This window comes from Borostomias antarcticus, assembly GCF_949987555.1.
Source record: "Borostomias antarcticus genome assembly, chromosome: 1".
Lineage (NCBI taxonomy): Eukaryota > Metazoa > Chordata > Actinopteri > Stomiiformes > Stomiidae > Borostomias > Borostomias antarcticus.
In genome coordinates this window covers 31,136,390-31,158,081 of record NC_140234.1, presented here as the reverse complement: position 1 = coordinate 31,158,081, position 21,692 = coordinate 31,136,390, and the positions used below count along the sequence as shown (strand labels likewise).

Below are 21,692 nucleotides of genomic sequence, written 5' to 3'. Positions count from 1 at the left end.
ATCCATCATGTCCAGTTAGTGAGGTTGGCTAAACTACAAATTGTGCCCCCTCAATATGGGGCTGAAATGGATTCAGAGAGGTGAGAGAAACAAGTATATAAAAATATTGGTATGTTTAACATTCGCGTAGGTGTGAGAGGGGTTTGCCTTACCTATGTCCTCTATTCATATCAACACGGGTCAAAATGCTGTTTCATTCTGAGTCCATTTCACCCCAATATTGAGGGCCACAATTTGTAGTAGCCTAGGCTATAGCCAGCCCCATTAAAGAGCATCATTTTCTGTCCCAGCTGATATTGGAGGATATGTAGGTACAAGGATCACACCCACGCAGATAGTGCGAAATGCAAAACTCAGCTTTCAGGACCAATGGCCGATAAAGATTATGGGTGTTCGCGGGTAGGTACCGTAGGCCTCCCCTCATCGAAATAACGCGTTCGGTTCGGACACATTTCAGCTCATGCTCTTATTTTGAAAACACATAGCGTTGTCTAACGCGCTCGGCGCCAAAATCGGATATGCTATTGAGGCTTATTGAGGAGAAGTTCCCGCTACTTTGGCCCGGAGGCTTACAGGAAGTTGTAGCAGCTGCCATGTTAGCTATCTGCTTTGTTGTAGATTCCTATTCCTTGTAGGTTTCCTGCAGAATTTAAGTGTTGCAATGGAACCGAGTTGGAGTACATTTTTATTCCAGGTAAGAATTAGAATGAGGGAGGAATTACATAAACCATATAATTTCCTGTCTTAATCCTTCATGCAGACGTGCTCGTAATGATTTTTATGCGTTGGAATCAAGGATAGCTACTCAAGCAAAACAATGGTCGTTAGCTTGCTAGCCAGCTAAATTGGCTAGCCTGAAAAGCAAGCCGATAACCAAGCAAGCTAAGCTAGCTCACTAGCAGCCCCAGACTTCCAGCTGTGAGGTCTATGGATGACGCTCTCAGGGGGAATCTGGACGCTCGCCTTTAGCCTAATTTTGGTTGATTATTGATGTTTTGACCGATGTTTGTACAAGACCGTCTTAAAGCAAGTTGTTTTAGCGATTGAAATTAAGTACCTAATGTTTTGCTAGAAATGAGCTAGCTCGCCAGTGTTGAAGCCCGCGCTAACGTTAATGAGCTAGCCAGCTAGCAAGCTGTAGCTAACTGTTACCGCTAGCTAGCCTCTTCTTCAAAATAACGTTGCGAGCACATTTCCTGCACCAAGCTACGGATGGTGTTGTGTGGTCGAAGTGTTTTAATTACCGGTTATATGCGCATTGTTTTATTACATTTATATGATTGCATTTGTAACTTAAACGTTTGGGAAGTGGAGCTAATCTTCCATATAGAAACAGGGCACGAGGAGGAGGGAAGGAAATCACCGGCACTTCCGATTCCAAACTTTCCCCCCTTTTAGAATCAATGCTCTTTCAAAGTCCCAAAATATGTAAGCGCGCGTTGTAGAAAGAATTCCAGTTATGCATTAAGCTGGCAAAAACAAGCTAACGTTAGCTGCATAGCTGACCATTGGTAACCTCCGTGCATATCTGAGATTTTTCTTGGTCAGTCGTTTCAATTAGCGTAAGCGTTTTCAGAGCCAGTATCAGCAACAAGCAAAATGTTAAAGAAAAGTTCAGCAGCATTCCGTCCTCTCTCCTGAAATTAATTCATGTAAACTTGTATGCAGTATGAATGTTGTGCCAGATTTTGTGTTTCTGTGGCTCTGAAAATGTACACCGCATTACAACCAAAGACACATTGCGAATTTCATTTTTTGTTGTGTGGAGTCCTCATTGCGTTTTTCACATTCTATTATTAGGCACAGTGGATGACCTACAGAGACAGGCACAGAAACTACAGTAATAGGCGGCAGCAGACATGGGCACCCATGTTTTTTTAGGAGCTGTACCATCTTCTGACGATGGTACATAAGTCATTTAGCTGACGCTTTTATTCAGAGTACAGCTCTTAACTATCATGGCAAGTTGCGATGTCATGTGGAAATGCATTTCTATCCTTACTGTTAATGGATGTTTTACATTTGTTACAATACGACTTTGCAACGTTTATTCAATAAACCCTTTTCCCAGCAGCCATTTTGACATGTCATAGCAGGGTAAAAAGGTGTATTGATAAAATTAATTAAGGCCCCGTTATATTTAGTGTGTCACAGTGATTCCAGTGAGCCAGCGTGCACAATATCAGCCCTGGTCCACCTAAAACCTAAATGGAACAAGGCCATAATTACCCCGGGCCCAGCGTCAGCGCAGGGAGAGGGGTAATGTTTTTGATGACGTGTGTGGTTTTGTTTGTTTGTAAATCTGTTAACAGGATTATGCAAAAACTACTTGACCGGTTTTCACAAAACTCTGGAACGGTGTAGCATGGTCCAACTTAGAACCCATTACATTTTGAAGCGAATCCAAATCATGGAGCGGGTCCACGGGTCGCCCAAACATGGCCATTCACCTCCATTCATTTTTGGGAACTTATGCTATGTTCAGACTGGATGCGAGGGCGCCGTGAAGTGCAGTGTTTCCCCCCTAGGATTTTTTTCAAGATGGCAGTAGGCTAACCTGACACCAGATGCTTTGGTTTGCATCGCATAACCATCTGGGAACTCTCCATTGGAAACCGTTTGGTGCTTTTGACACTACTTGACAGGTGATTGAATGAACTATGCTTTGTCAATATTGACAATGATCAATTAATTAATTGTCAATAGAGGGAATTTAAATGGCCTTATCTCGACATGGGAAGATCAGAGACATGGGGTTTGGACTAGTATAAAGCTCTCAACTTAACGAAAGCAGCAATACCAAACGTCCTGCTCACACGCATGTGCGCGCACACAGGGCCATAATATGATGTCAAAATGGCTGCTGGGAAAAGAGTATTGTTCCACAAAAAGTCCATCAGGACTAGTGCCAGCAATACCTCTGGTTTGAGCATAAGTAAAGAACAGAGATGCCATCAAGTTTCTAAAACCTGTTCCTCTGCAGGGGTGATAAACCTGACATAGTTTGACACATCACCATTGTCAGTATCATATGGTTATTACCCCCACCCCCCCTGCACCCACCTTGTTTTTTATATATAGAAGGAATCAGAATATGTGGAAATTTAATTTTAGCCTATTTTAATACAATTAAAATTTTCACCGGACATTATGACCGCAGAGATTTAAATATGTCGGAACTTCATCAGATTTTCCCTGACAAAAAACGGTAATTACCGGTTAACGGAAACCGCGAGCCTGGGTTAGTTCTGTACCAACACAGTTGTATAGCCTCGCTCTGCTACCGACACGCTGAGGAGGTTCAGCTGTTTCCAGTTAATTGGCGGGGGCCGAGAGGTCCATGCTGGTAGTTTTTATTTTGTGGCTTACAAGGCAGAAATACCTGAAGCTGGTGTGATGAAGGGGGGAGGAAATTGGAAACCAAGTTCGTTATTAGGCTACTTTTTGATTCACCGCATGTGATGAAGCATCTAATGAGACCTGCACTCTATTCTACTTGTTATTGCCACTTGTTATTGTTCTCTGGGCGTCCTGTTGCTGGATGTGTTTGAAGGGGGGGGGGGGGGGGGTTGTCAAGCTATGCTGCTCTCGATAGGCTTGTCCTAATCCTCTTAGATCTGATGAAAATGATCCACACTTTTCTCATCGTTTTCAAGGTTCTCATACTACTCTACCTAATAGAACGCAAAGTGCAGCAGCAGTACAAAGCTGAAAGCACACAACCGATGTACTGTAGGCCTAAATAGCCGTTGTTACTTCAATAGTGTTTTGCTGAACATGCTTTCCTGTAGCTTACATGGGACTAAGGGAAAGGACAGTTTGCTGTACCCTACAGAGTATATTTCCCATATGGATATGGAAGCTTTAGTTCAGTTTATCGGTTTAATTTGGAGCAGGTACCAGTCCATAATTCGTGCTAGTCCTGAACAATGGACATATGAGCATTAGCTTTGTGGGAAAGCAAATATCAACTGTAAGAACAAACTGTAGCCTAGCACAAGAACATGTCAGAAACTCCTTTTAACATTAGTTCAATAGTTCAGTTGCACTCTCTCATTCTGAGCAGTATGAACACACTTGCTGAAGCTAGGCCTCTGCTGAAAACGACATATCAAATTTACCTCAAATGTAGGAGTGTTGATTATTCTTGATACATTTTCAAAACTGGGCCTATCATTGCTTTTTGTAGTGTAAGCCTAGCTAAGTGGGCCTATTAAGAACAATTTAGTTTCAAGTCCAAGCCTCCTGTCTTCGAGATGCACTGATATGTAAACAGTTTAACATTTCTGCAAATTAGATTCTCCCTCTGTCATTGCAAACCCCTCTCCTTGTCTTGGAATGAATGAAAACAGAACCGGCTGCTGTTATTTGTGTGTAGTTTCTGGTTATTTTCCACGTCCTCCCACTCCCGTTTCGGCACTATTTATCTTGGAATGACCTCAGCCTTCAGAGTGGATTTGTATCAAAATCATCAGAGCAGCGTGAAGGCACAGCGGGCTGCTCTCCCTGTGGCTCAGTGTCTGTGAGTCCGTGTCTGAACGCTCGGTTGTCTCAAACAAGCAATCACACACACGGCCTGAACTGTCTGGTAGCTCTCCCGCTCTCATTAACTCGCACGCACGCACGCACACACATACAGTACATGCATATACACACACACATATACACACACACACACGTATATACATACATACATACATACATACACACACACTCGGGGTGTCGCTATTCTCAAATCCACAATTCGATTCAATTTTCGATTTTAAGGTCACTTTTTAATTTGATTTTCGATTTTATTTCAACAAAAACAGCGGATGACGTTTAGGCTATCAAGGCCATCTTGATTTGTAAAGACGTTCCAACAAAGGTCCCCACACCAGGCCGAAAGAAACATTAGCTTCTTTTTTTTGCGTTACTACTACCTGGCTGGTATATGCAGTCCCTTCATGGACCCTAGCGAAATGGCATTCTGCGGTCAGTCCACCTGGTTCTTGGATAAAAACTCCTCGATAGTGTCACAGAGAAATTTCAAAGGTACTCAAAGATGCAGGAGGGTTTTGTCTTGAACCCCGGGGATTTTGAAAGCCATCCGCTGCTAATAAACATGTTTAATCTTTAGCTAAGCCACTGGTATTTTTACAAAATGCATCGGGGGAAATCGCTCGTCTTCTGCGTTTCTGCCACGGGTGTTGCACCCAGCAATCACAACGCTCGCTATCGGCCAAGTGTGGTCGGAAGCTGAACTGAAACAAATAATAATTAAATATTTTAATTGCTATTTATTGCAGTACAGCCTCGGACCAGCAGTCGTGACACCCCTAATACACACACAGAGTTCTAGAAGAAATGCTAGTGGTAGTAACAAATCAGTTTTTTTTCTTTCAACTGTCTGCCCCATCCCAAAAAAACAACTAACATATACCGACAGGCCGCCTGCGTTAAGCAGGGACGCAGACAGCAGCTGTACACAATCTCCTGAATCAAGGAGGATTGCTTTGACCCCCCCCGCCAAGGGTTGAGCATCACTGCTTGTATTTGTGTCCTCCGCAAAAAAGCGTACACGGAGGGTAAAAGCCGGGGGGGTCAGGTCTTCCACCCTGCCCACTGGTGATTACCAAAAACAACAACAAGATTGTCTCTATCTTTGGGCCCTTGATTGTCTCTGTAAGATTGCTGGTTTCAATGTGAAGCTTTATTCGCCCACAGACCAAAAATATTCATAACCCCCACCCCCCATCTTATCCTCTATGGGCTGCTGTGACCAATCGGACAATGCTGGCAGCTGCCGACTTAAGATGTCTGCTGCAGCACTTTATGATTGCTGCTGCTGAGGCTTTTTAGGCAGTCTTTTCTTTTTACAAAACTATGTACTTTAAAAAAATAAAAAAAAATCAATTTGACAGTTTTTGGTATCCCTCTCATAAATAAGATTACAGGCACGTTCTCTAAGTACTATTTCATTATTGGAGATGGTCTCAGGTTCAGAAACCTCCTAGGGCAGGCCTATTCAACTGGCAGCCCACAGCCCACATCCAGCCCACAAGCCACCTCTGAGTGGCCCAGCCAGCTTGAATTAAATAGGCAATTTGATATCAATTTTAGTGGTAATATTATCTTATAAAAAATATTTGTTAATAGCAAATGTTATGTAGCCTAAATAGTTACAGCACTGCGAGCATGGTCTAAATCCATAAGCAATGAGTGCATTGAGGTAGTTAAAGAATAAAATATTTGTAGGCACCACATTGAGAAATGCCAAACTTTCCACGCAAACGTCCCTGAGGGAATGCAGGAGAGGGACGCTAAACTGCAGAGTTTGATTTGTTTGTTTGTTTTGGCGTCTTCTGTTGGACCCGTGTTACCATGCTGCGGTCACGGATGAGGCGATGAATGACGACAAAATTAAAACTAGTGACATCTGCTATTAAAAATGTATCCCTATCTGACACTTCAACTATTCAAACATTCGTTATGTTCCTTCAGTGTGCGGTAGGAGGCATTGTGTGTGTTATTGTACGTTAATGTTATGCCACTTATTATGGTTCTGTGCATTGGTAGCTCTTATGTTTCTGCACTTTATAATGTGCCTGGGTCAGATGAGACCAAATATTCTGTTTATTTCAAAAGTATAATAAGTGTATGGAGGACCTGGATAACTGGAGACAAAGATGGGAGGCCCGTCTGTGGACAATCTGATGATGATTTCAAAAGTGAAACTTAACAGTTATTTTTATAACAATAAAATTAAAAATTTGCATTAAAAGGTTGCTGAAAATGTTTTTTAAAATCTGGCCCAAATTAATTTGTAATTCAATAGCCCTATTCTATACCTTCTCAGCAATGCATTCTATGTTAACAGAATATCAATTCATACAGTTTCATTCAGCCCATCTCTTTTTGCAAACAAACCTTGATTCATGTCTCAGACCAAAACAAATGTGTCTATAACAAAGGTGATGGAGGCTGGGGAGTCCGTTAAACCTTCTACAGTTCCCCCACTGAAACAGAAATCATTGTTGCTAGTTAGTTACCACAAATAGCTGACTGAAGACGGTGTAGGAGTGTGCTATGGAAGTCTGTGTTGCTGTGATGATGAGCTTGGCTGGAAGGATGGTAGTGGTGTGATTGTTACACCTCAGCCAGCCCAGAACCCCCCAAAAAACCTGAATGTGTTGGGAAAAGATCTGAAAGGTTCATCCATAGCAGATGTGTAGAATAGAACACATGAGCCAGACCTGCGTCTGATGGTGTTGGTGATGGTCGTACATTTTAATGTTTTCTGTATGCTTGACGTGTGCTAAAGAAATTCCCCTCTGGGGCAATAAAGGTTTCAATTCAATTCGATGTCCCATAGGTCAGCCACGGCTGCACTTTGTCTTTCCAAACTTCAACTGCTGATGTTTGTTGACAATGAAGGAAAAGTGTATTGGATTTTTAACAACCCTACTTTTACAACGTGCTTACTCACAGGAAAGTGAGAGAGAAGCTGGAGGCGTTGGTGTCGGTGTCAGTTCTGTACTAACTTAACCTGTGATTCTAGAAGCTTTCTCTCATTAACCCCATCCTAGGCATTAACAAATAACCCCAACTCACTCAATACATTCTTTTACTTTTTTTTATTTTTTATCTTACCCTTTTTTGCACTCGCTTTTTGTACTCGCTCTTTGCACTGTCCTGTCTTTGGACTGTCCTGTCTCGTGCCTGCACCCTATCCATGTTGTCTCCATGTTATACACCTCGGCCAAAAGCTAATTCCTAGTATGTTTAAAAACTGCATGGCAATAAACAAACTCTGAATCCGACAGTATACTGCAAACATATAGTGACCACTTGGGTCTAACTTGGTAGCTTGTGATGCTACCGTGGCATAGTAGGTGTATCTCTCTAAGCAGTTGTCCATGTCACTGCGCTCCTCTTTCTTGCATGTTGTCTTCAGGCTTGTCTTTCAAAGGGCTACTTGGCCAGAAACATCTAGCCCTAGTTACACGGTGCAGTAGTTATACCCTGAACCTGTGCAGGGATGGAAGTGGTTAGGTGGAGTTAATGTACAGATGGTGCTGGTCGCCACTCAGCTAGAACACACTGTGCCTGTGGACCGCCGGTCACATGAAAAAGCAGCTCCATCACCATGGGAGATCACCTTACATGAAACAGATTTAGATTCTTGAGTGGCAGGGAGCTCTGTGTGTGCGCCTACCTTTGAATAGCTCACTGTAGTAGTAGGCCTGCTGCTAACTAGTAGGCCTGTTGGTAACTGTAGTAGGCCTGTTGGTAACTGTAGTAGGCCTGTTGGTAACTGTAGTAGGCCTGTTGGTAACTGTAGTAGGCCTGTTGGTAACTGTAGTAGGCCTGTTGGTAACTGTAGTAGGCCTGTTGGTAACTGTAGTAGGCCTGTTGGTAACTGTAGTAGGCCTGTTGGTAACTAGTAGGCCTGTTGGTAACTAGTAGGCCTGTTGGTAACTGTAGTAGGCCTGTTGGTAACTGTAGTAGGCCTGTTGGTAAGTGTAGTAGGCCTGTTGGTAACTGTAGTAGGCCTGTTGGTAACTGTAGTAGGCCTGTTGGTAACTGTAGTAGGCCTGTTGGTAAGTGTAGTAGGCCTGTTGGTAACTGTAGTAGGCCTGCTGGTAACAAGTAGGCCTGCTGGTAACTATAGTAGGCCTACTGGTATGCCACTTTTCCACTGCATTGGACCAGATCAACTTGACTCGACTCTACTTGCTTTTGTTTTCACTGTTTTCCACGGCAGGTAGTAGGGCTGGCCTTGAATGTTCGAAGGTCCGTACCTTGTATTGACAATCGAATTTCAGTTCACTCAGACATTCAGAGTTCTAAATTTTCAGAATTAGTTTCTCATTCAAAATTCTGTTTATTCTTTTTAGGATAGGTTAGCCTACTAAGCCTAGATAACCGCATCATATTATAAAAAATAAAATTCAAAAGACATGCGTCACTTTACTCTACAAATGCTTCAGTACACATGTAACGTCAGTAAGCACGATGGCAACTGCAAAGAAATCCGCTGTGGAAATATTGGATATTTTCCAAGGCTGCATATATTGTCAACAAGACGAGAGGCCAACTGGAAACGCTACCGCCTCCTTACCCACAGATCCACGAGGTGCCTCCCACCACCTAACACCAACAACGTGGACGAGGCGTACCGGGAACTCTGCGGCTAAAAAAAATCCATCCCACGCGGACGTCGCAATAGTTACAAACTATGCTGGGATGCTAAGTGTGAGTCTCTACTGTGCCTTCCTCTGGGCTCCCCCAGGAGCTGAGTCAGTCAGACTTGTTTCAGCCCTGCAGTCTAGACTCAGTTGAAGGAGACGAGCGCTGGGAGGAGGCTATTAACTCCATCGACTTCTCACACTAGCCGCAAAGCATGGAGCATCCTCAACAACCTCACTGGTAGGTCTAGACACTCCCCAGTCACTGCCCCATCTCTGCAAACAAAATCGTATCACAATTTGTGAAAAGTGGGACATACGAGGGCAAAGACTGCGAATCATCACGTCTCGAGGCAAAAGAAGTGTCTGACCTCTGGAAGGCTACAACTCCTAGCGACAGTAACATCTCCGCCGGCGAATTCACACCGGAGGAGTTCGCTGCTGCCCTCCAGCATGTAAAGCCAGGGAAAGCTCCGGGGCCTGATTCTATCTGCCCGGAGCTTATACTCCATGCCGTGTCTGCCTTGAAGTCCTGGTTAAGAGCGTTCCTCTCTTTCTGCTTGCGCCAACTCAAGATCACCGAAAGCTGGAGAAGAGCCCTAGTTCTCGCAATCCCTAAGCCGAACAAGCCTGAGGGGGACCCCAAGAGTTACCGCCCCATCTCTCTGTTATGTATCCCCTTCAAGATCCTTGAGCGTCTCATCTACTCCCGCGTCGAACCAATCATCGACTTGCTGCTCCCACAGGAGCAGGCCAGGTTCTGACGCGGGAGATCGACCGTAGATCAAGTCGCTTTGAGGACTCAAGACATCGAGGACAGCTTCTCAGCTAAAAGAGAGGGCACCGCAGCCTCACCTGCAAGCTGCTCCCCCTGCTGCCTGATAGGAACATGGTCAGCATGATCATGGAGCTTGTCCGAAACTGCATCTTCACCCTCACACCGGTAGCGGACAATGAAGCAGGTTGTGACGCCTTAAGAACGGTGTCCCCCAAGGATCTCTCCTGACCCCCCTCCTTTATAACATCTACACCTACGACCTGCCAATCAGTCTCTGCGAAGTACACCTATGCAGACGAACTTGCGCTGGTGTACTCGGCTGGAGACTGGCAGGCCGTGGAGGAGACACGTGAGCCAGGACATGCAGACACTAGCGGCATACCTCCGGAAATGGAGATTGAAGCTCAGCGAGGCAAAGACGGTGTCGGTGGCCTTCCACCTTAACCACAAGGAAGCCAAACGTGAGCTCCGAGTGCACATCGATGGAACACTCCTGCCATGCAGCGCCAAACCAACCTACCTCAGCGTGACATTGGACAGGTCGCTCACGTTCCGCCCACACCTCGAGTCACTGCGCAAGATGTTAACAGCTGGTGTGGCGTTGATGAGGCGACTGGTCCGAACAGGCTGGGGCGCCGGGGCAAAAAGACTGCGTACAGCAGCCCTAGCCCTGGTCTACTTGACCAGTGAATACTGCGCACCGGTCTGGTGCCGCAGCGCTCACACCCGCCTCATTGACCCGCCTATCAACGAAGCCTTGTGCTTCATGACAGGATGCCTGCGTCCCACTCCTGTAGACAACCTTCCTATCTTTGCAGGCATCCAGCCCGCTGGCCTCCACCGCACAGGAACCACAGCACGTCTCGCTTGCCTGGCCGTGGAGCCTAACCATCTGCTCCACGACAGGCTCACTGTAACAGCGGAGCCTCCCCGGGGTCTCAAGTCGACACCCTTTTGTGCCTGCCGCACGTGATCTCCTGCAGCAATGCAGAGATCTTAACATCAGCGAGGCTGGGCGGAACACACCTGGCATGCGGAGTGGGAGGCAAACACCTCCAGACTCTGTGATTTCATCCCGGCCGCTGGTCCTTCCCCTCCCGGGATGGACTTACCCAGACCGGCGTGGGTGAGGCTTAACCGATGCACAGATGAGGCTTGGTATCCTGTGCGGCGTGCGAGGGTGGCGCCAAGGAACAAACCGCAGACCATGTCATCCAGGACTGTCCGATATATCAGATGCAATGCATGGCCTGACGGTTGTGGATGACGAAACCGTGATATGGCTCCTGGACGTGTGCCTGGATATATAGCCCGGGTGACCTCTCACCCAGGCTCGGGGTGGTAAAAGGATAGCCCCTCGGCCCCGAGCCTGGGGGGGGAGTGAAACATATACACCTAAACGAAGAACCTAATTCTGCATTTGCTCCACAGGCACTACACCATTGGCTATTATTTTCTGTACAGATAGTTATGACTACCCTGGACCTATTTATTGCATATATTGGAGAAAAGTGCAGTAAATCGAACAGAGCGCCTTTTAATAGTATAGAATGTCATTTTGCTCTATAGCCTACATTTCATGAACTCTTAACTTTTGCCCTTAAGCTTTTTCAACAATGCTGATCCCTCCAAAATAAGTTCTGTGCCTTTTCAACAATAGCCCTTCAAAATAATACGTGCAGAATTTGATGTTAAAATTGTTTTTACACTAGTGCAAATTAAGATTGAAATAACTTTTTTCGGCCTACCTGTATTTTGATAGGACATTCGGCCTGGTAGCGCAGTCTCTCGGAGCCAGATCAAATGAATGATGGCTATGATAGGCCAATTCAATAGCCTAATATTTATACAAGTAATATTCATAGTGGGTTAAATAGCCTAAACTATTTGGTAATAGCCTACCGGTATTTCCCATCTTTGCCATTTTCCAGACCAATCAGGTGTGCAGTGTTTTGGCTTGCTTCGGCTCGCTGGGGAACCTCAAAAAAGGTGACACGAAAAAAGATACCGGTTTGACCCGTAGTCACCTTTCGCCCAATAGAAAACCAAAAAAAGCGAGTCGAGTTGTGCCTTTTGGAATGTCCAGGGGCCTCATTTATAAAACCTTGTTCAGGATTCGCGTACTAAGGGTTGCGGACATCCGCAAGTTCAAAAAGGTACGCACAACAATTTTCCGACAATTCATAACAAAGTGCGCACGCACGTCCCACGCCGGTTCCCCATTATAAATCTCAATCATCTCTAAACTTTGCGCACGTGAACGTGTGTTTTGTCCCACCCTCTAAATGCCTATAAATGGCCAGTGAAACGCCTCCAATTCACAGAAATCAATACAGCCCAAATCTAACATGACGGCAAACGTGGCAGCAAAGAAGCGGAAGCGGCTCATGAGCCACTCATCGTCATTGGCCAGTAGGTTTTGCCGGTCCCTGAAGACTCGCTCTCTCCGAATTCCATCCTCCATCCTCCACATCAAACAGCAGTAGGCCTACATATAAAAGCAGCAATTGTGCGTCATTACGCATTGGAATTGAATGGCTTTTTATACCCACCCACGGACATGATTATATGGAACAGGTGCGATTGTCATTGACAATATATGAACCACGCACGTGATTGATTGATTTCATTACTGGGTATAGGAGACGATGGATCAGAGGGATGACATGTAGAGGTGAGGGCATTTGTTTCCGACAATGCTGGATGTCATGAAAACAGGACAGCCGTTGACGCAACATCCATAACATCTAAGACAATTAACAGCACTCTTATCTGCCCGACTGAGGCATCGAACACTGGATCAATTTAACCTATTTCATTTATCAAATATGGATTTCTAAATAGTTTATAATAATGGGTGCCCTATGAATGAGGATTTCTGAGTCAAACAATGAGGCAATGAAACACCACCAACAAACAGCCTATTTCAGTGTAACAGCAGTGAATCATATTATCCTTATAATATATGAGCCTACACATTTCCTGAGTAAATATGTAATGCACAACAGTGCAGACTTATTTCTTGTTGCGGAAGGCTAGGCTGCGTGTCGGCACTGTCATTTTCCCCGCAGTGAGAGGGCTTTCTCTACGACAATCAATCAATCAATCAAAGCTTTATTTGTATAGCGCGTTTCATACCCAGAGGCAACACAATGCGCTTTACAGAGAAGTAAGGTGGGCATACTAGTGATTGTTGCTCTCTACCAAAATTGGGATTCAGAGCAGTGTAAATATTCAGGCGTTCACAAGTCATTCACAACAGTATTTGAATTATAGTGATTGCTTTGGGCACAGCCTATGCTGTCCACATTATTATTTGAGATTAAATAAATAAAGGAATCATTTGAGAATAATTATTTATGAGAATAAATCAATAAATCAATTGTTTAGCGATGACAGATCCAGTTTATTATGATTCCCGGTTGGACTGCGCAACATATTTGAGGGGTTATTTTATTGTTCACAATGGTATCAGTTTCAAAGCGTTTCTCGGGTGTGTGCTTGGAGGTGAGCACATTCTCCGCTATTCTCCTGTCAAGTTTGGTTTTTATAAATCCCGAAGTTTGCTCAGGAGTGGCCTATGCATTCTTTTGTGCGTAGGCCAATTTTATAAATGAGGCCCCAGATGCTTACAAGAGCCAAAATGGGGGTACGGCGTACTTATCATTTTCACCTGTGAATCGTGGGTAGGCCAGCGTTAGGCATGGAGATTAATTTAAAATGTTTTAATCTATGGGTGTATGCTCCTGTATACTCTGGCTCAATTTAGGCCTGACTGACCTAACAGCACAGACGTGAAACGTGCTACTCGTCTGTCTACTGTCTACTTTTCAGTCTCCCTCGGCACCTTGCTGAGCAGCTGCCTCCTGACCCCCTAGCGAGTCACTTTCATGGCTGCTGTTGTCTGAGATGCCCCAGAAATGAGTCACTTTCTATTTTTGCTCATTTAAAAGCTGTCTCTGTTTCAGCCTAGTAGACCCCCTGAGTGCTCAGCAGCTCTATGCCAGCAGGCCTGGAATTTCATTGATTTTTTTGTTGTTGTGTTAAAAGATGTTGGCTAGCTCGAGTAAAAGGCAAGTGTTTTATACCTCAAGGCTCCATATCACCCATGGACGTTAGCTCATTGTGGCCCACATATGCCATTCATTAATTGTTTTATTAAAACATAAACCTTATCCTATTAAAAGTGTCTAATCCTATTGGGTGTCATACTTCTGCAGTGAACTCATGACTAATTGACTGCGGTTGAGGGGATATTTGTGACATTAAGTTTGTGTCCCTCATTCAACCTCAAAAAGTGAAAAGTAAAACTTCATCATGAATACACTAAAGGAATCAGTGAGATCTGTAGGCTAAACAAAACCAGACTGCCAAATAGACCCCTCAAAGATCAGACTGTTGTTCATGCCCACCACAAAATGACTTGTGTAAGCACACCTTTGTTCTGCTGACGAAGTAGCGCAATTAAACTAGAGCAGAAACCTTTCTCTCTCCTCTTTGCCTTCCTTCTTTCTCTTTGCTGCTGCTGTAGTACCTTCGAGGGTGTGTGTGTGTGTACTGATGTGCTTCTGCATGGCTGTGTGTCCTGTTCCCTCCAGCAGGCCAACGAGGCTCTGCATCACCAGCACCAGGTGGCCCAGAACAGCCTCCTTCCACTCCTCAACTCCGGCGCCGAACCGCCTGACCAGAAGCCCGTGCTCCCCATCCCCTTGGACCACAAGCCGCCGGTCAGCGCTGCGGAGCTCCTCAAGGACAATGTGGCCAGCGGCGCGGGAGGTGGAGGAGGTGGAGGCGGCGGCGTCACCGTGGTGAAGAAAGAACCGAAATCCAAGACGCCCTTCATCTGCGGCTACTGCAACAAGGCCTTCCGGGACAGCTACCACCTGCGGCGGCACGAGTCCTGTCACACGGGCATCAAGATGGTGTCGCGGCCCAAGAAGATTCAGACGGCGCCCACCATGGTGCCGCTTATCTCCTCCGTGCCGCACCGTGAGAACAGCGCCGGAAACCCCTCCTACATCTCCACCATAGCCGGCATCCTCACCACGGCAACCACCTCGGCCTCCACAGGCTCCAGCATCATGTCTCCCATGCTGCAGCAGCAGCAGCAGCAGCAACAACAACAACAACAACAACAACAACAACAACAGCAGCAGCCGCAGAGCGTCCCCAAGAAGCCCGCCAAGCCCGTCAAGAAGAACCACGGCTGTGACATGTGCGGCAAGGCCTTCCGCGACGTCTACCACCTGAACCGACACAAGCTCTCGCACTCCGACGAGAAGCCGTTCGAGTGTCCCATCTGCCAGCAGAGGTTCAAGAGGAAGGACCGTATGACGTACCACGTACGTTCGCACGACGGCGGTGTTCACAAGCCTTACATCTGCTCAGTCTGCGGGAAAGGCTTCTCTAGGTACGAGGCTTTCCTTTCTGGTGCTTCTCTACAGTATATCATGTCTTCTCTTCCTGGGTGTATCTACTGTACTTAATATACATACTATACTGACTATCTACTATACTACCATTTCATCTGCTGTTTCAGTTGTAACTAATGTATCTTAGTAATTACATAGTATTATGCTTAATTGAAGCATTAATGACAGTACTATGCCCTGTTGAGAATACAAGGTGAGTTAAAATTACATCTCTGACACCACACTTTCTTGGGAAAGTGGTGCGTAGTCACTGCTTTCATTTCAAAGGGCTCCAAACCTTTTGTTGCTGAAAAAGATACAAGGAGATCTATATGCACATTAATTAATGTTCTTGCACACAGTAAGTATCCATTTCAAAGCCTACTGTACGTCAAACTTCAGTTCATCCAGTTCATCCAGAAACATTGTTTTCTTGTAAGCTTCATGCTTGTCAAGCAGCGCTTGTTAGTTAGCGTGCCAAATTACTAGGCTGACTTGGAGATCACCCAGACATCTACTCGTTCAATCCACCTACCAAGGACAGGCTGCCATTTGGAAGATTTTGACTCAGTTCTTAACAATCAACCTAGCTGACCATAAGGATTCAGTTCATATCACTCAACCTAGCTGACCATAAAGTTTCAATTTGAAGTTTGGCAAATAACCACATTCAGAGAAAGGGCTACTTAGGAATCAAATTTCTAACCGGAAAAGATAGGCTCTCATAGTTTCTACTTTGACTTAGCCTGGCTCAGATCTTGTGCCAGTAATTGAAAGTATTGTCCTGGTCATGTTTTGCTGAAATAGTTGAGGAACCTTAAAGTTAGGTACTGTAGATGTCATTGCAGGTTGTGATCATGTGGTACTTCGCTTAGTTTTGGTGAAGGAATAGTTCGTAAATTGGGTCTGGAAAAGATAACTGAAAGATCTGCTTTTTATTAGGGAAAAACATGATGGAGTGTTGGTTAAGAGTGGAGAAAGTAGAGATTTAGCTGAAGTAAATGTAGTGCCCAGTTCCAATTTTAAAAGATGGTAAATGGAAGTTAAGAGAATGTATGAGCAATTGCTTTGGGAGTTCCTTGATTAAATTATAGGCTAATTGTTAATAATTCTCAACTTTTATTAACATTTATTAGCTATTTTATGTTTCCAACCTCATATGAAAGCACAGTTGGGAATCTTGTGCTGGTTACAGCATCTTCAGTGTTATACCCAATATCATCACATTACTGGCAGGTACAGTAATAGTCAGGTTAATCAGGTTAGCATTGCATACATATTTTACACCCCTGCTTATTGTAAGATGTCTCAAAACATGAAGCAGAAAGAACATGCAAACTATTTTTATTGACATTGAGAGCTATTATTATTATTATTATTATAATAGTTATAACTCCATTATAAGATCTCCTCAAGCATTATCATGGCCACTTCACATGAGTATGTTCATGCAGATCAAAGGCCACGAATGCTATGCAGAGTTTTCAGTTTCAGTACGGCTCTTGACATGCAAGCAGTGTGCCCCCACCCCCCCCATACCCCCCAACCCCCTCCCCCCCTTGTATATTTGAACTGGAGCTTTTGCGTGCGTCACTATAGTAGTCCCTCGTGTCCCCCCCCCCCCTCCCAGGGAGAACTGCTCGGGACAGGGAGACTGCTGCAGGGGACAGACTGCACCAGAAGAGATGGGCCTCCACTGTCACTCCTGCTCGCAATGGTAGTGTTTTGACTGACTGGTCTTGATTTATTCCATCGATTTTTATAGTCCTCACCCCGCCCACCCCCCACCCCCTCTTTGCTAGCACCAAGATTTTCAATTTGCCCCACAGAATACCCCCTTAATTTAGGCCCACGGTTGACGGTTGTGTTGAAGTAAACAGGGTGGTAACGAGGTGTAGGATCAGTAAGAGTGGTGGCGAGTTAAGGATATAACAGGACGGAGTCAGACTCCGTGCTTCAGTACTACTAGAGAGTGCATGCTCGTTTGCAGGCTTAAACCGAGGGGTTCTTGAGCAAGGGGGGGGAATGCCAGCTTTTCAGCTCCACTGCACTCCTGAGAAGATGAGATCCGATGTCTGCTGGCCGTCGTGAAAAGCCTGCCAGTGTGAAACCGTCTCCTTAGAGACATTTTTGCGCCACACTCTCCTCCCTCTCTGTTGGAGGGTTAGTCTCTGGCTTGGTTTGTCCCGACTGAGATCGGTGCTCTACGTTTAGTGAAGACGAGGGTAGAACTGACAGCTGCTGATGCCGGAGAGATGCCTGCATCCTTTCGTGGATTTATATAGAACAGATACGAATGCCTGTCATGTCGCAGAATAGCGGTGTGCTGGAATCTTTGTCTGAATTTCACCCCCGCTATGATTGCAGTCTCTGCACAACATGGCTCATTGTAGATGTACGGCTTAACTTTTTGAAATGTCCCCTCAGTTCTGATTATTACAGGACTTTATGGGCTAATTTGGATGGTTTTACCCCAGCTAATTTGGGCCCAAGGACTCGCATCAGTATTTGTTTTGTTGGCCTGGGATACACTAGGTGAGATGCACTGATACCTAGCCTGCCGAAGATACTCCATGTGGAATTGGAGGTTGAAATATTAGTAGTAATGTTCTCATGCATTATGCATAAATAAAATGTAAATAACGGTCAGGCTCAGCCCACAAAACGCATGTTGTAAACCAATACTAAGCATGAGCATATGCCTAGACAAGTTAGCCTTCTGAATAAAGGCTATGATTTGATCGAAAAGCAATCTTACCTATTTTGTTTTTAAACAATCCCACATCCTACTAGTGGCCCATTTGGAATGAAGTTAGTAGCTCTGGTGCATTGTGTGTCACCCCAGCTTCTTCCAATTCATTCAAGTGAATGAAACTAGTGTTCAGCCCGTACTGACCCAGGTCATAGACTAGTGTTCAGGCCGTACCAAGCCAGGTCATGAACGTCCCGTGTTCCTCTGTGTCCTCTTAACACTGCAGGCCGGACCACCTGAGCTGCCATGTGAAGCACGTTCACTCCTCAGAGAGACCCTTCAAATGCCAAGTAACGGTAAGAGAGACCACGCTCCCTACTCTCACATTCCTCACATTCACTCTCATATCCTGTGTGCTCTCACCCTCTCTCTGATTCCAACTGACTCTCTCTCTCTTTCTCTCTCTCTCTTTCTCTTTCTCTCTCTCTCTCTTTCTCTCTCTCTTTCTTTCTCTCTGTCTCTCTCTTTCTCTCTCTCTCTCTCTTTCTTCTCTCTCTCTCTCTCTGAACCTCTTTAAAATTAAATTGGAACATAATCTGAACGCTACCTATCTTTTCAACACGCATGTGTGGAGTTGTGCTGTGGAATAACCACTGCCGTGAGCTCTGTCGTGCACTCACTGCAGTCCAGTCATGCAGTCCATTCCCAGTCAGATAGGAATTTCAATTGCATGTAATCAAAATGGCCGCCGCTGATCCCTGTGTGTATAACTTGGTTCCTCCAGGCCTGCACCTCAGCCTTCGCCACCAAAGACCGCCTGCGCTCCCACATGATCCGACACGAGGGGAAGGTCACCTGCAACATCTGTGGCAAGATGCTCAGCGCCGCCTACATCACCAGTCACCTGAAGACCCACGGCCAGACTAGCTTCAACAACCCTTGTAATAAAGGTATGGAAATTGCCGTTGACCCTCCTCCTCTCCCTCCCTCTCGTCCCTTCCTCCTCCGTCGCACCTCCCTCCATCCCCTCGGCCTCACCAGCCATCGGCCACGCCTCAGCAGGAAGGCCGGGGCGCTGGCGCGCCGACTCTGGTTTCACTGGCTGCGCCGGAGTGGAAGCGTGTTCAGTTCCACTGGTGGGTTCATTCCTTTGTATGCGCGTACTTTTGAGTGACAGGTGTTAAGGTGAGTCGCCCGCAGACGAGTGACTAAGTCAGGCCAGGTGGTGCCTCAAAGAGTTCAGAAACACTGTTCGGAAAGTCCCCTGTGATAAATATTTGACTGCTGTAGTAAGGCCTCCTTATCTTGGCGTCAGATTCAGTGTACTAACCGTGCGAGAACTGACTCCAGCTATGCTACTGTGCCAGTAAAAGTCAAGTCCCAGGTTTCACAAGTTCACATCGTTGATTACTGCCCTTGCATCAGTTAATGTACGACTGGTGGCGGCTGTAGCTCAGGAGGTACAGCGGCTCGTCCAATGATCGTATGGTCAGCGGTCGAATCCCGGCTCCTCCTGACGACATGTCGAAGTGTCCTTGGGCAAGTCACTGAACCCCAAATTGCTCCCAATGAACAGGCTGGCACCTTGCATGGCAGCTGCTGCCATTGGTGTGTGAATGTGTGTGTGAATGGGTGACTGAAAGGCCTTCATGGTAAAGCGCTTTGGATAAAATCGCTATATAAGTGCGGTCCATTTACAACTACTTTACTTTAATATGGCAGTTAATTGTCCATTTCATTTTGCCATTTTTCTTGTCCAAAGCAGCACAAAAATAGGTAGAATGTTAAACTATGCAAAATTCACTATGTGACAATAGTTTGCTGCATTTTCGCAGAGCCTGATTTGATCATTTGTGAACATGTGTGGGTGGCTATCCCTGCTGACAGAAATGGACACCCTGCAGCAAGAAATCTGTTATGAAATGATCTAAATTTAAAGGGCTTTGCACACTGACTGTATATGACGCACATAGCAAACTAGCACTGCAATATAAGCTGCCCCAAATTGATATACCGACAATGTTTCACATCCTCTCATTGAAAGTGCTGATGGGTCAGAATTTAGGTTTTGGCTCGGTGACTGTATCTGGTCCGTGTCTGGCCGTGAAATAGAGGTTTCTGACAGCCTGCCTTATTGGTGTGTCGAGCCCAAATTTAAACGAGTCCTCTTTTTGAGTGCTCATCTTTTGATTCAGTGTAGCCTCCTAGTTTCTCTGTAGTATCAGTATGTTACTGAATTGTAAGATGGGCCAGCCTTTGTTTTGCCATGACGGTATGTAACCCATCTGGAGTGGACCCCCACCCCTCACACAACCTCCCCATGCCCCGCCCCCTGGCATACAGCCCTCAATGATGCCCTATCCTAACACTGCAATTGCGGCCTTGCGGTCTATAACCCCTCATGTGTCTACTCTGTATCTTTGAATAGGGCTAAGTGACTGGCAGTGGAACCACTCAGGGCTACGAAAAGGTAATACTGTAGTTAAAGCAGAACCCCAACCCCACCCCCCTCCCCGCAAAAAAATTGCCACTGTGTAACTGCTACATTGAGCTATTAGCACACGTGGGCCGATTTGATTTGATAGTTGTTTTTCCAGAATGTTTGCTTTTGTTGTTAATGTGTTCTCTAGGACTGTGCAGGCATTTCATAAAGCAGGATCAATAAGTGAACCAGATTACTTGTTTAAATGGATACCATCTCATTAATAACGCTACCACCCACACCACAACTCATAAGTAATGCTGAAGAGTTGATAGTATTGTGTAAAATATGAAATGTTTTAGTGAGTTGAATTGATAAAGAGAATATTACGGAACGTTAGCTGGCTAGCACGTTGATCCTGCTTTCTGAATTACCCCCTCAGGTGAGTTGACGGTAGGAGAGATCTTAAATAAGTCCTTCCAAGTCCTTATTGACATCTCTCGCACTCAAGGTAGGTTCATATGAATCTTACCAAAGTTTGAGAGAGTGCTTGAATGTGTATTGATGGGACATGGGTCAAATACTTATACAAAAATATACATTTACTTCAGACTTTCCACTTTTGGGATAGTTCCATTGCTATCATTGGTACTGGGGAAAAAGAGTTCAAGCTCACCTAAAGCGTTTTATGAATTGCATTTAACCCATGTCTGGTACTGACTGAACCTTTGCAGTGATTCTCCATCCTAACTGTCCTGTGGAGCTCTTTGAGGAAGACGGGACATTTAGTTCATCCTTTCCTTTTCCTCTTTGTGTCTTTGCTCAGACGGCAACAACATTCACAACGCCTCGGCGACACCCGTCACCAACTCCGCCATGAACCGTGGAGGCAACGCCAGCAACCCCGTCACCATCGCCGCCCAGATGAACATTACCACCAGCACGGTCAACATCACCTCTCCGGTCAACCTGCAACACCCGGTGGCCATCACAGGCCCCGTCAACCTGGCCTCCTCTGCACCCATGAATATCGCCCACCCAGTGGCCATCACCACCCCCATGCCCATGAATATCACTGGCCCTCTCAACATCGCCATGAGGCCCATGGATAGCATGTCGTTTCTCTCCCAAGTCCTGCCTTCCTCTCCTCCTTGGTAGAGATCTTTACCCCCTTGCTAGTTCCCCCGCCTCCATTCTCCCCTTCTACCTTCATACACGC

At 45.6% G+C, this 21,692-nt stretch overlaps 1 protein-coding gene across 6 annotated transcripts; it reads left to right on the top strand.

Moving 5' to 3' along the window:
- The first annotated feature begins 578 nt into the window (after positions 1-578).
- LOC311311550 (vascular endothelial zinc finger 1-like) lies at positions 579-21,692 on the top strand. Of its 6 annotated transcripts, none has more exons than XM_084441293.1 (8): positions 579-694; positions 14,550-15,358; positions 16,990-17,076; positions 18,338-18,407; positions 18,836-19,001; positions 20,480-20,521; positions 20,916-20,984; positions 21,300-21,692. In XM_084441293.1, the coding sequence occupies exons 1-8, from the start codon at positions 662-664 to the stop codon at positions 21,629-21,631; spliced, it is 1,608 nt and encodes a 535-aa protein (XP_084297419.1). In that variant the 5' UTR covers positions 579-661; the 3' UTR covers positions 21,632-21,692. The 6 variants fall into 6 exon arrangements, with proteins under 6 accessions (XP_084297419.1, XP_084297423.1, XP_084297418.1 ...); XM_084441292.1 differs by having other exon boundaries at positions 624-694; positions 14,547-15,358; XM_084441295.1 differs by lacking the exon at positions 16,990-17,076 and having other exon boundaries at positions 624-694; positions 14,547-15,358.

Bases quoted from the DNA above. Each gene is read 5' to 3' on its own strand.
- LOC311311550 (XM_084441292.1), top strand. From the start codon at position 662: ATGGAACCGAGTTGGAGTACATTTTTATTCCAG. The intron at 695-14,546 runs GTAAGAATTAGA...TGTTCCCTCCAG, and splicing joins GGAGTACATTTTTATTCCAG to CAGGCCAACGAGGCTCTGCA. The intron at 15,359-16,989 runs GTACGAGGCTTT...CCCCCCTCCCAG, and splicing joins TGCGGGAAAGGCTTCTCTAG to GGAGAACTGCTCGGGACAGG.